General features: G+C 34.8%; 1 protein-coding gene across 4 annotated transcripts in view; it reads left to right on the top strand.

The window, feature by feature from the left end:
* The window catches only part of UBE2Q2 (ubiquitin conjugating enzyme E2 Q2), a 113436-nt gene extending 99724 nt beyond the window's left edge, over nt 1-13712 (top strand). For 2 of the 4 annotated variants that reach the window (XM_073212239.1, XM_073212236.1), the window contains 3 exons: nt 256-351; nt 10230-10296; nt 12081-13712. In XM_073212239.1, coding sequence (XP_073068340.1) covers nt 256-351; nt 10230-10296; nt 12081-12112 — 195 coding nt within the window. In that variant the 3' untranslated portion in view covers nt 12113-13712. Of the gene's footprint in view, nt 1-255; nt 352-6850; nt 6920-10229; nt 10297-12080 lie in introns of all 4 variants that reach the window. The other 2 variants (XR_012120822.1, XR_012120821.1) reach the window with 2 other exon arrangements.
* The last annotated feature ends 611 nt before the right edge of the window (nt 13713-14323 follow it).

Below are 14323 nucleotides of genomic sequence, written 5' to 3'. Positions count from 1 at the left end.
CTGTGATAGGCCTTAAGAGTGATGTTTATTTAAGGTTATAAATTTGCTCACATTTGATGCTTAGATTACATTTTTTTTTGTTTTGTTTTGGTGAAAGTTTAGAAATGGTCCAACTTTACTTTTTTCCCTCTTCTCTAGAAACTTCTTAACAGTGATTTGCTATTGTTGTGTTGTTATGTATCATTTGTTAAGCTTTCCTAAGTGGGAATCAGAAGTACCATTGTGTTTTAGAGAAGTATCTTCTTCTTCCTGTAGGGCTGGAGTAGTGCCTATTCAATAGAATCTGTCATCATGCAAATCAATGCCACCTTAGTCAAAGGCAAAGCCAGAGTGCAGTTTGGAGCAAATAAGGTACTTTTATTAAGAATGTCACATAAATAATAAGATATATATGTTACCTTATGAGGCTTCTTCCTGGTTTTGTTGTCTTTGTTTTATTTACTGTAAGCATTTCTGTAACTTTATTGGTAATATATATTAATAAGCAAAAAATTATATGTACTTTGAAGTTTCTCAAAATTGAGATCATGTTATAATAATTAACAGTGAGCAATTAAATGCTAGGCTCTATTCTAAACATTTTACTTTATTAACCCTTTCAATCCTTTTAGTAATCCATCACAGGAATACTACTCCCCTCATTTTCTAGCTGAGGAAACTCAAGCATACAGAGGTCAGGTAACTCATCTGAGGTCACAAGTGGCAGAGTGAGGATTGGAACCAGACTGGTGTAGCCTCTGCTCTTAATAAGCACTTTATTCACTGACCAATAAGAAATATCATTCCATGTCTAATTGTAATTATCTGTCAATAGTTAAATCGAGCAAGGAGGTACTCTGAAGTTAGTGTGGTGGAAATCATCCTGATCTAACATTTTTTAAAATTTGGGTATTCATAAAGGTCTGTGTGAATTTTGTGATAAGTGCCTATTCAAATAGTATCAAATCTAAATATGTATTTATAAGCATATTGCACGTCAGTCATGAGTCCACTAGAATCTTAACTCAGAGGCAGTAATAATTGAAATGTCCTTTTAAAAAATTATTTATTTGGGATAATACTATAAATAAATCATTTTTACTTTTAGCTCTTTGAATGACTATTTCTTTACACTGCAATAAAATACCATTTTTTATAAAATGTAGAAGTTAATTATTGAATACTAGTGAATTGCTAAGTATGCTTAACTAGCATTTATTAACAGTATATATATATTTCAGGTGTTTTAAGTGTGCTTCGATGATTATGTACTTGAATACCAAAAGTTTATTTTTATTGTGAGAAAATTTATGCTTACTATAGTTTCTAAAGTAGAAAAAAATACCAAAAAATTTAAGTCACATGACTAGCTAGAAGTACTATTAACACTTTGGTATACTTTTGTTCTTTTAAGTTTTCTTCCTAGCATTTATTTATATGTAGAACTTGATGTTAAATTTCATCATGGTTATTCTTTTTTTCTGTTGTTAGTATCATTAATCTACAATTACATGAGGAACATTATGTTTACTGGAGTTCCCCCTACATACTCCATTACAGTCACTGTCCATCAGCATAGTAAGATGCTGTAGAATCACTACTACTTGTCTTCTCTGTGTTGCACAGCACCCCCATGCCCCCCACACATATTATACATGCTAATCGTAATGACCCCCCTTTCTCCCCCCCTTATCCCTCCCTTCCCTCCCATTCTCTACAGTCCCTTTTCCTTTGCTAACTGTTAGTCCATTCTTGGGTTCTGTGAGTATGCTGCTGTTTTATTCCTTCAATTTTTTTTTTGGTATCATTAATCTACAAGTACATGAGGAACATTATGTTTACTAGAATTCCCCCTTCACCAAATCCACCCCCCACAAACCCCATTGTAGTCACTGTCCATCAGCATAGTAAGATGCTATAGAGTCACTACTTGTCTTCTGTGTTCAGTCCTCCCCTTGCCTCCCCCCACATTATACACACTAATCTTAATGCCCCCTTTCTTTTTCCCCTCCCTTATCCCTCCCTTCCCACTCATCCTACCCATTCCCTTTCCCTTTGGTAACTGTTAGTCCATTCTTGGGTTCTGTGAGTCTGCTGCTGTTTTGTTCCTTCAGTTTTTTTTCTTTGTTCTTATACTCCACAGATGAGTAAAATCATTTGGTACTTGTCTTTCTCCGCCTGGCTTATTTCACTGAGCATAATACCCTCTAGTTCCATCCATGTTGTTGCAAATGGTAGGATTTGTTTTCTTCTTATGGCTGAATAATATTCCATTGTGTATGTGTACCACATACTCCTTATCCATTCCTCTACTAACTGACACTTAGGTTGTTTGCATTTCTTGGCTATTGTAAATAGTGCAGTGATAAACATGGGGGTGCATATGTCTTTTTCAAACTGGGCTGCTGCATTCTTAGGGTAAATTCCTAGGAGTGGAATTCCTGGGTCAAATGGTATTTCTATTTTGAGTTTTTTGAGGAACCTCCATACTGCTTTCCACAATGGTTGAACTAATTTACATTCCCACCAGCAGTGTAGAAGGGTTCCCCTTTCTCCACAACCTCGCCAACATTTGTTGTTGTTTGTCTTTTGGATGGTGGTGATCCTTACTGGTGTGAAGTGATATCTCATTGTGGTTTTAATTTGCATTTCTCTCATGATTAGCAATGTGGAGCATCTTTTCATGTTCCTGTTGGCCATCTGAATTTCTTCTTTGGAGAAGTGTCTGTTCAGCTCCTCTGACCATTTTTTAATTGGATTACTTGTTCTTTGTTTCTTGAGGTGCGTGAGCTGTTTATATATTTTGGATGTCAACCCTTTATCAGATCTGTCATTTATGAATATATTCTCCCATACTGTAGGATGCCTTTTTGTTCTGTTGATGGTGTCCTTTGACGTACAGAAGCTTTTCAGCTTTATAAAGTCCCACTTGTTCATTTTAGCTTTTGTTTCCTTTGCCCGGGGAGATATGTTCATGAAGAAGTTGTTCATGTTTATGTCCAAGAGATTTTTGCCTATGTTTTTTCTAAGAGTTTTATGGTTTCATGACTTACATTCAGGTCTTTGATCCATTTTGAGTTTACTTTTGTGTATGGGATTAGACAATGATCCAGCTTCATTCTCTTACATGTAGCTGTCCAGTTTTGCCAACACCAGCTGTTGAAGAGGCTGTCATTTTCCCATTGTATGTCCATAATGCCTTTATTGCCTATTAATTGACCATATATATATTTGGGTTAATATCTGGACTCTCTGTTTTGTTCCACTGGTCTCTGGGTCTGTTCTTGTGCCAGTACCAAATTGTCTTGATTGCTGTGGCTTTGTAGTAGAGCTTGAAGTTGGAAAGCGAGATCCTTCCTGCTGTATTCTTGCTTCTCAGGATGGCTTTGGCTATTCGGGGTCTTCTGTGGTTCCATATGAATTTTAGAACTATTTGTTCCAGTTCGTTGAAGAATTTGATAGGCATTGCATTGAATCTGTAGATTGCTTTGGGCAGGATGGCCATTTTGACAATATTAATTCTTCCTAGCCAAGAACATGGGATGAGTTTCCATTTGTTAGTGTCCTCTTTAATTTCTCTTAAGAGTGTCTTGTAGTTTTCAGACTACAGGTCTTTCACTTCCTTGGTTAGGTTTATTCCTAGGTATTTTATTCTTTTTGATGCAATTGTGAATTGAATTTTTTTCCTGATTTCTCTTTCTGCTAGTTCTTTGTTGGTGTATAGGAAAGCAACAGATTTCTGTGTGTTAATTTTGTATCCTGCAACTTTGCTGAATTCAGATATTAGTTCTAATAGTTTTGGAGTGGATTCTTTAGGGTTTTTATGTACAATATCATGTCATCTGCACACAGTGACAGTTTGACTTCTTCCTTACCAATCTGGATGCCTTGTATTTCTTTGTTTTGTCTGATTGCCGTGGCTAGGACCTCCAGTAGTATGTTGAATAACAGTGGGGAGAGTGGGCATCCCTGTCTTGTTCCTGATTTTAGGTGAAAAGCTTTCAGATTCTTGCTGTTAAGTATATTGTTGGCTGTGGATTTGTCATATATAGCCTATATTATGTTGAGGTACTTGCCCTGTATACCCATTTTGTTGAGAGTTTTTATCATGAATGGATGTTGAATTTTGTCAAATGCTTTTTCAGCATCTCTGGGGAATATCATGTAGTTTTTTTCCTTCTTTTTGTTGATGTTCAGATCTTTGATCCATTTTGAGTTTACTTTTGTGTATGGGATTAGACAATGGTCCCATTTTGTTGAGAGTTTTTATCATGAATGGATGTTGAATTTTGTCAAATGCCTTTTCAGCATCTATGGAGATTATCATGTGGTTTTTTTCCTTCTTTTTGTTGATGTGGTGGATGATGTTGATGGATTTTTGAATGTTGTACCACCCATGCATCCCTGTGATGAATCCCACTTGGTCATGGTATATGATCCTCTTAATGTATTTTTTAATTCTGTTTGCTAATATTTTGCTGAGTATTTTTGCATCTATGTTCATCAGGGATATTGGTCTGTAATTTTCTTTTTTGGTGGTGTCTGAGCCTGTTTTTGGTATTAGAGTGATGCTGGCTTCATAGAATGAGTTTGGAAATATTCCCTCCACTTCTATTTCTTGAAAAACTTTAAGGAGAATGGGTATTATATCTTCTCTGTATGTCTGATAAAATTCAGCGGTGAATCCATCTGGTCTGGGGGTTTTGTTCTTGGGTAGTTTTTTGATTACCAATTCAATTTCATTGCTGGTAATTGGTCTGTTTAGATTTTCTGTTTCTTCTTTGGTCAGTTTTGGAAGGTTGTATTTTTCTAGAAAGTTGTCCATTTCTTGTAGGTTTTCCAGCTTGTTAGTATATAAATTTTCAAAGTATTCTCTAATAATTCTTTGTATTTCTGTGGGGTCTGTCTTGATTTTTCCTTTCTCATTTCTGATTTTGTTGATGTGTGTAGATTCTCTTTTTCTCTTAATAAGTCTGGCTAGGGGTTTATCTATTTTGTTTATTTTCTCAAAGAACCAGCTCTTGGTTTCATTAATTTTTTCTATTGTTTTATTCTTCTCAATTTTATTTATTTCTTTGATCTTTATTGTGTCCCTCCTTTTACTGACTTTGGGCCTCATTTGTTCTTTTTCCAGTGTCAATAATTGTGACTTTAGACTATTCATTTGGGATTGTTCTTCCTTTTTTAAATAGGCCTGGGTTGCTATATACTTCCTCTTAGAACAGCCTTCCCTGCATCCCAGAGAATTTGGGTTTTGTGCTGTTGTTGTCATTTGTCTCCATATATTGCTTCATCTCTGTTTTAATTTGGTCATTGACCCATAGATTATTTAGGAGCATGTTGTTAAGCCTCCATGTGTTTGTGAGCCTTTTTGTTTTCTTTGTACAATTTATTTCTAGTTTTATACCTTTGTGGTATGAGAAGTTGGTTGGTAGAAATTCAATCTTTTTGAATTTACTGAGGCTTGTTTTGTGTCTGAGTATGTGGTCTATTCTGGAAAATGTTCCATGTGTACTTAAGAAGAATGTGTGTTCTGCTGCTCTTGTGTGTAGAGTTCTGTAGATGTCTGTTAGGTCCATCTGTTGTAGTGTATTGTTCAGTGCCTCTGTGTCCTCACTTATTTTCTGTCTGGTGGATCTGTCCTTTGGAATGGGTGGTGTGTTGAAGTCTCCTAGAATTAATGCACTGCATTCTGTTTCCTCTTTTAATTCTGTTAGGTTATTCTTTTAAGGAAAGAAAATAGGAAAGGCTTAGAACATTGATCTCTTTGAGTAATTGAAAGAGTATTTTACTGATAACTCTATGTGTAAACTTACCTCTCTGGGCCTGTGTGTCTTTACCTGAAATACAGTTGGTCTGGATATTCTAAGTCTGTTCTAGTTTTGAAATTCTGTAATACCAACACTTTATCTTTGTTCAATGCTATAGTCCTCTTGGAATCACTCACTGGCAATGTAATTGCTTTAAACCTTTTACATTTCCATGATTTGTTGTTTTCTTAGCAAGTAAATATAACCATTTTGCACAGAATGTTAAGTCAGACCCCTTAAGTACATTTGCATACAGGTCTTAGAAGATGGAATGTTTTATAAGATACTGTCAGCTGTTGGTTCAAAATAAATGAGTTTGCCTCTTGGAAATATTACTAAAATGATGCAAATATACGTAAGTTCTGGAAAACAAAAGTTGTCCGTTAGTACATGTGACGTTTGGAGATAGGGTCAAACCGAGAAGCTGAGGATCTGCAACTCTGTGGCAGGCAAGAGTCATTGTATAGTCTCTCCGTTAGCTCCCATAGGCTCAGCAAGCAGGAGCTAAGAGGATGCCATGGGCAGAAGAATGGAGTACATTAATTCTAGGCCTTACTAGTGAGAAAGCCTTCTAAAGTAGAAGTCTGCTATTAATGACTTTTATCAGGAATTTGGGGTTTAGATTGGCAAGATAACATCCTAACAAGCTGCCATTCACTACATGCAGGGCATGACAGTTGAGTTAAATAGTAAAATCCTGGAGTAGTCAGCCCTTGTGGCAGGTCCTAATCTATCTCTACAACCAGGAAAGGCTCCTGTCGTTTCCTTGCTGCCCACAGACCTCTAGTTATTTACTCACAGAATTCTCTAGTGAGAGCTCACATTCAGTGAGAGATCTGTTCAGTCTTCTGCGGGTGGGGCTACGGGTGGGAATTTCTACCTGTATTTACCAATCCAGTCTTCTATTTATAAACGAGCAAGGTTGAGTAAGTAAATCTGAGAACCTTGCAAGATCCTGAGATTCTCCAAGGGGGCTAAACTGGTCTTATGTTAGTTGTATCCACAGTTCTCATCAGAAGCAGATACAGATACTCTTTAGATGAATGCTTTTCTGATTTAAGCCTACAGGAGTCCCAGAGATAAAGAGCAAGCAAATGTGAATTATCAGGGAAAAGATCACAAGCACACAGGTAGGCTACCCAACATAAATGAGAATTGGCAGGATGAATGAATGACAGATATTACTAAAGACGTTGGGTTTTGGAATTACCATAAATAGAATGAAGACTTATGATATTTAGAATTGAGAAATAGTTATGTGTAAGATGTAATGTAAAGAAAAAGACTCATAAAATTCAGCAAACAATAAGACCATCAGGAATTATGAGACAGATCTGAAAACGAATGAAGTAGAATTTATAGAAATGAAAAATACAATCATTAAAATGAGAAACCCAATAGATTAGACATCAGAAAAGAGAATTGATTAGAAGAAATAACTCAAGAGTGTTGCACTGAGAGACATGAGCATAGACAGTATGGCAGAAGTTAAGAGGTAGCAATCATTACAGGTCTAAAATATCTTACTGGAATCCCAGTAGGAGATAATAAAGTTATACTAAAAAGCAAGAGAAATGGAAATCAGAAAGTAAGGTAGTAGAAGCAAGTTGAAGTAAATTAGTCACAAGTGTAAGTGGACTTAATGTTACCAGTGACACTGAATTGGTAAAATCCAGAGATTTTTAAGAAGTATATTTAAAATGTGAGCATACAAAAAGATTGAAAGTTTTTTTTTAATGAAAGGTGATAAAAATATGGCAGTATACACTAATAAAAAAAGGTGATATAGCTGTTGTATCAAAGTATGATTTTAGAACACAAAGTATTAGTAATGACTATATAATAAAAAGCTCTATAACCAGGAGGATATGATTTTTCACTTTACATACCAATTAAAATAGCTTCAAAATGCACATAAAAAGCCTGTTAGACCCACAGGAGAAATTGACAAATAGTGGGATATTTTAACCTGTCTTGCTCATGATGTTAAACAGATATGTAAAACATGTAGATTTGAAGAACCATTTAGCAAGCTTGGTCTAATGGACAGATACAGAGCTCAGTACCCCATAATCAGAAACTTCATATCCTTTCTAAGCATGTATGGAATATGAAAAATTCATAAATTAATCCATAAAGCAAGTCAGAATATTTAAAAGCCATATAATTGAAATATTGATGCAGTTAACATTAGAAGGCAATTATGAAAAGATTAATAAAAATATACATGAATTTGGACATTTTAATACTTACAAATCATGGTTAAAGATCATATGAAAATTTTAAAATACTTAGAACTGAAACATAATGAAAATACTAAAATTCTGTCTCCTCTACCACTCTTCTATCTGTTTACATATCTGGAACATTCATGAAATTCTTCTCAATGAAGAAAACTTCAAATTCTGAAAGTAAAAAAAGGACAGAGGTCATTCTCTGATCCTAATTAAATAAAACTGTAAATTAAGAGCAAAACCGGAAAACAAATGTTCCTTTTGTGGCATTTTTAAAAACTTAAAGTTATTTGAAATTGAAATTGCGAAATATCTAGAGAGTAGCAATAATGAAATCACTACAAATCAGAAACTAATGGAGAGCTCAGAGGAATACTCATTGCCTTAAAATCCTCATGTCATTAAAAAAAGAAAAATGAGTCAAGCTTCTAAGTCAGGGTTTGAAAGGACTATCAAATAAACTGGAGGAAACTAGAAGGAAGGGATTAATAAAGACATAAGCAGACATCAGTGAGCTAGAAAATAGGACTAACTTCCCATACAGTAAAGCCTCTGTGGTAACATTCCCTTTGAACTAGAATTTGAATATCATGCTGTTGACTACCGAGAATGGGGAAGGCTAATGTTCTTATTTTCTCTTTGCACCTTTAGTAGGTGGGCAGTAGGGTTAAGAAGTAAGTGCTTCATGATCATTTCAGAGTTTCAGTCTATGTGTATTTTATTATGTACAGTTTCTCTTTTATTTTTGTCCTTTTTTAAAAAAATACAGACTAAATAAATAACACTTTTTTTCATTCAACTTGGAGATAACACTGTGGCACAATCTATGTTTTAGATTTTTAGATGCATTATGTATGGGAGGGCTTCACTATTTTTAGAGAGTCTTCGAAATTGAAAAAGAACTGTAGAAAAAGAAAAAATATTGAAAGTCTGTTTAGAGAAACAAATAGCTTATGAACATATGGAGACATGTTCAGCCTCACTAAATAAAAGAAATTAAATCAAAACTATACCAAGAGTCCATCTTTCACCTATAATATTGTCAAAAATTAACAAAGGTTTAAAGAAGTACTTTGGTGAGGCTGTATAGAGGCACTTGCATACACGGCTGGTGGGCAAACACATTTATACAATCCTGTAGAGGGCAATTTAGCAACACTTCAAAATTACGAAGATGTATATGTGTCTTTTGACCCTTTTGACAAGGTTATGAAAATATGTACAAGGTTGCTCACTACAACACTGTAATAGCAAAATATTGGAAACCTAAATGTTCACCAATTGGGGACGGACTGATTAGATATTTGACTCTGCATACAGTGAAATATTGCACTGTTTTAAAATAAAGGTAGTCTTTTGTGTACTGATACAGGACAAGGTCCAAGATATATTAAGTGAGAAAAGGGGCAGAATACTATCTGTATCATGTTACCTACCATTTGTTTTGGAGGTAGAAAGCAGGAGACGGTGGCTAATTGTGGGCTGTACATGAATTTCCTTGTATAATAAGGAGACAGAAGAAGCTAATAACAGAAGAAGCTAATAACCTGGGTGCAGGAAGGAAGATAGATGAAGGGAGGGACTGGGCAGTTGAGGACAGGTAGGAAGAAGAGTTTTTCACTTAGAATGATTTTATACATTTTTATTCTTGTGCTATATGAATTTCATTATTAAATTCTCTGACAATAATATGTGCAAACCGCTGTGGAAGGTGCTCATGATACATTGATTGGAAGTGAAGACATCGGTCAGGTGTGCTGATGGGGATAAAACTAATCCTAAATTTGCCCCCAAAAGTAGTTCTGAAAGAGATTACCATAAGGGAGAACTCCTTAGTCATGGCTTAGTGCCAGTGATGGGCATCTGTAGATTTTTAACTGAAAATGTCGTTCATATGTGTAGTCCTTAAAGCTTAATGTTATCTGAAGGTAATATTTTGTAGTTTGTTTTTCTGGATACAAGTTATGAAGGACAGTTAGAGTTCTACACATGTCCAAATACTATCCTTTAACTTGACTCATTAGTTTGGAAAATGGTAGAGAAAAGTGAAATTAAGAAATGTGGGGTTATTGTTAAAATTATGTTTGAAATGGAAATATAATTCAGTTTTCTATATTCTAAGTACAGCAGTGATGTATCTGTAGATTTATTTGTAATAAACTTTATCACTTACAGTCTTGATTTAAAATATATAATTCTCTTTCAGAATCAATATAATCTAGCAAGAGCCCAGCAATCCTATAATTCCATTGTACAGATACATGAGAAAAATGGTATGTTTAATTCAATAAGTATTGCCATTTATGAAGTTTTACATAGTGTACTGTTGATACATATCCTGTTTTTCTGTTTTTGCTTTAATTTCTTATGTTACCACATAGAAAAAAATTATCTTGAGGATATACACACTGTGCTTCATTCAAAATCTTTGTATCCTAAATACTTGGCCTTAGAACTTCTGAGTCAATCAAGATTTTTGCTAGATTAAAGGATGAATCACTTTGCTCACTTGAAATGTATGACACTAGGATAAGAACTGAGCTAAAGGAGTCTATGAGGAGTTCTTGTTCTTTGAGAGTGAATTCAGTCAGGAACATAAACCAGCTGTTTCTGAATCATCTTTAGACTACTACAATCTTACACATTTATCCAAGTAGAAATAGTTCTGCTTTCAGTATATGTGTAAGAGTATTTGGGTTGTAAATTTTTTAATAATTCTTAAAATGTCTTTCATAAACATTGCTGACTTTACTTAAAATTTGCCTTGGGTTTTTGTCTCTTACAGTGAGGTAGTAAAACACATAGACTTGGAATCAGAAGATCTCTTTTTAATGTGCCATCTGGGTCACTCACTAGCTCTGGCCCTGAACAGGCCAGATTACCTCTCGGCCCCTTTTCTCATCTCTAAAATGGTGTAATGCCTGTCTTGCCAAACTTGTGAGGGGGAAAAAAAAAGAGTAGTGTGATGCACAGCACTTTGCAACTGAGTGCTGATAATAAGGTACTCGTTGCAGTCACAGTAGTGAAACCGATGCTGTTTTTGTGCAGAGTAAATAAATTAATAGGAAGTAGTTTTCTTTAAGGAGAGTACTTAAAGTGTTCTTTGCTAGAAATGTGGTAGTTTGTGACTTAAGATTTGTATTTTGTGTTTTTAGTTTTAATGAAAGAGCAAACATCACTTTTTCAGGGACTATTTCAGCTGAAACAGTTTTCAAGCTCTGAAGAGGGAAATAAAACTGAGAGCAAGGCTTGATTTTTCATTATAGTAGTTTCCAGTATGCTAATTTAGTAGATCCAAGGATGCTTGTATACTATCATAACCATGTGGCTGTTTCACAAATACTGGTGTAGTCAACACTGTTCCAGTGGCTATTTCATACCAAATAGCACTTTAGTCACATTTCCCTTTCTATAGAAAAGGAGTCTGGAAAACAGTCACATTTTTTCTTCTTATTTTTTGTTAAAGCAACCATTGTAATCAGCTTTTTAAAATGTTTATAGAAAGTTTGTTTGAAAGTGTGGATATGTATAAGGTTGGCCATGGTGAAAGAGCAATAGATTCAGAATCAGGAGATGGATTCTAGTTTGGCATCTGCTCTAACTCTGATGACAGGCATAGTCACTGAGACATGCCACCTGGCTTCCTTACTGGTGCAGTGACATCACTGCACTGATGACATTCCAAGTTCCTCTTATTTTAAAATGCCGGCATTTTGTTTGGGAAATAGTTATTTTTAGTGAGGTTTACTTTCAAACACAGAATTGAAATGGAATATAAAACCTGACTAATATTTCACACTGTCATCTTCAGCTAGAAATGCCATTAATATAAAGATCTTATGTTAAAAACTCAAGTACAGTTTATTCATAGAAAATAACTTTGTATTGAGAATATATGAAAATGCTGTGTTACCAACCCAAGTGTAAGTTTAATTTTTACAGTTATGTTTAAACATGAAAAATAAGAGTAGAGAAAGTAGCTGACTTTAATAAAATGCCATTTCTCCTAGTTAGTTTAGGAATTAAAATATTAACTTTTTTTTCCATTCTGTTTTAGGCTGGTACACCCCTCCAAAGGAAGATGGCTAAATGTGTTGACTGTTGTATGTTTGGACCAATGTTGCTTTAAAGAACATCTTTCCAACATGCAGACACAAGCTTTGAGTGCCCCTATAACAGCAGTACCGAAGACATTAGTCAATAGATATTTTAGTGGATAATCTGTCAACTGACATACAGTATAAGTCACAGGCTTTTCATTTTGCTCATTTTAGGTATCTTGACTAAGCAGTGGGGCCTTTTCTGTATTTTTCCTAATAAATACACATATTGGCCACTCCTTATCAATCAACTCTTTTTCTTAAAAGGTGAAATCTTTTAAGCAAGCAAGTCAGCATCATGTAATAGAAGTTGCAGTATTAGGGTAATGTTCCCACCTTGAGCTTGTCTGTTATGAGTACTTGCAATATATTGTTCCATTTAGAGCCAATCAAAGTTTAATTGATGTTTAATAATTGGTTTAGAAAACTTGAGGTCTTCTAAATCACAGTAGCTTTTCCAGTTTAAAACCATTTTATGGTATTGCCAAAATAATGACAGGAAACCTACTCATTAAATTGTTAAAAATTTTTTATGGCTGTGTGAGGATATGAGCTGTTCTTTATGATATGCTCTTAACCAAAATATATTGTACTTTTTAGGCAAAGTGAAGCAAGGCTGTGCCAGATTAAGGCTTGTAAGTAGTAATTTCCACCGGGGCACCAGAGTCTTGCTGGGCTGAATCTGCTGCTTGTTGGTTCAATATTTCTTATGAAGAAGAGCTGCAGAATAGAGCTTTTAGTTATTTAAAATACTATGTCATTTTATGTTTCCATTTTATTAACGGGGCTGTTGCAATCATTTGTAAACTAATAAAACTTATAAGGTGATTGGCAAAAGACTTCTTGAGCAGAAGCTGCAAAAGATAAATACAAAAAGATATAATTTGGAGATTTAAAATTTTATGCTATAGTCATAACAGTGAATTTTACATTGAAAGACTAATAGGAACTCTACATACGTTATTTGTTTTATAAAACCTGACTCAAATCAGTGTACTCTCCATTTTTATTGCCTTACCGGAATCAGTCTTGTTTAGTTGGTAATAGATTTTTATATACCCAAGTTTGATTTAAAAGTAAATTCTAGTAAATAAGCACTTTTAAAATGAAATCCAGAAGCACATTTTTGTGCACAAACCAGTTACAAAGTTCAAAAATGTTTTTTATACATTTGCTTTAAGATTCATTTTTAACTTTGTAAGCCACATCAGCGAGATATGGCACTTCTGCATTATTTTGTGTGTTTAATTCCTTTTTATTGTATTTTGGCTAAAAGAACAGTAGAAAAAGATTTTCTGGCATCCTTGTTCACTTGGTTACATTTGTATAAAGTTCTAATTGCCATTTGCTCAGATAACAAGTGACATGGCAGAATTCTTTAAAGCATTAAAGTTCCTTAAACTTAAGGCTAAATCTTGGATACATTATTGAATTCTTCAATATCCTTATGGCTAGCAAACTGATAGCTGCACATTTGCCATGCTTTGTTTTTTTTTGGATTTTATTTTTCATTGCAGATTTATTTGGCAATGTACAGTATATTTTGTAAACTTGCATCAAGTTTATGAATAAAGAACCATTTAAAAATATCTTTGTCACTTTTTCCCTCAAAGATGCTCTATTGAATTTCTGACCGAGGATTATGATTCTGTTTGGTGGGATGGGTCAAGGAAGAGGCTTGAGAGGCAGAGAGGCAGATTGATTTAACAAGATAAAGCTAAAGAATCTATAAATGGTGTGTACACACTTGGCATACTCAGGTTTCCCTCAACCTTTTTCCTCTCCCACACTGATTTTTTAATGTCGATTCAAGTGCTGTTTGCTTCACAGCTGCCCCTAGTTTCCCTAGTTAGAATAATCCATGCCTCCTTCAGTATACTGATAGCCTCCTTAAACACAGTTGTCAGGTTATCTCACATAAAAATCCAGAGGTAGGATAACTCCAGGTATGAGACATTTGGGTTCTGCTCTGATGCTTTGAGATTTTTCTGTGTTGGTTTCATCTTTAGATTGAATGTTATATCTGGACATGCAGCCATGTTACTTGGTCCAGAGGTAGGTAGTTGTCCTGTCTTTAGTGCCTTCTTAGGCGGTGCAGATATCTTTAGAAACACCCCCCCACCTCAAGCATACTGCCCCTCACTTTTCCTTGGCTAGAACTGGTGCCTGTGTCCATCTCTAAACTAATGGCTGGTGAAAA

The sequence above is a fragment of the Manis javanica genome, chromosome 8, assembly GCF_040802235.1.
Source record: "Manis javanica isolate MJ-LG chromosome 8, MJ_LKY, whole genome shotgun sequence".
In the NCBI taxonomy this organism is placed as follows: domain Eukaryota; kingdom Metazoa; phylum Chordata; class Mammalia; order Pholidota; family Manidae; genus Manis; species Manis javanica.
Note: the sequence above shows the minus strand (reverse complement) of the source record. Positions and strands in the feature narration are given on the sequence as shown.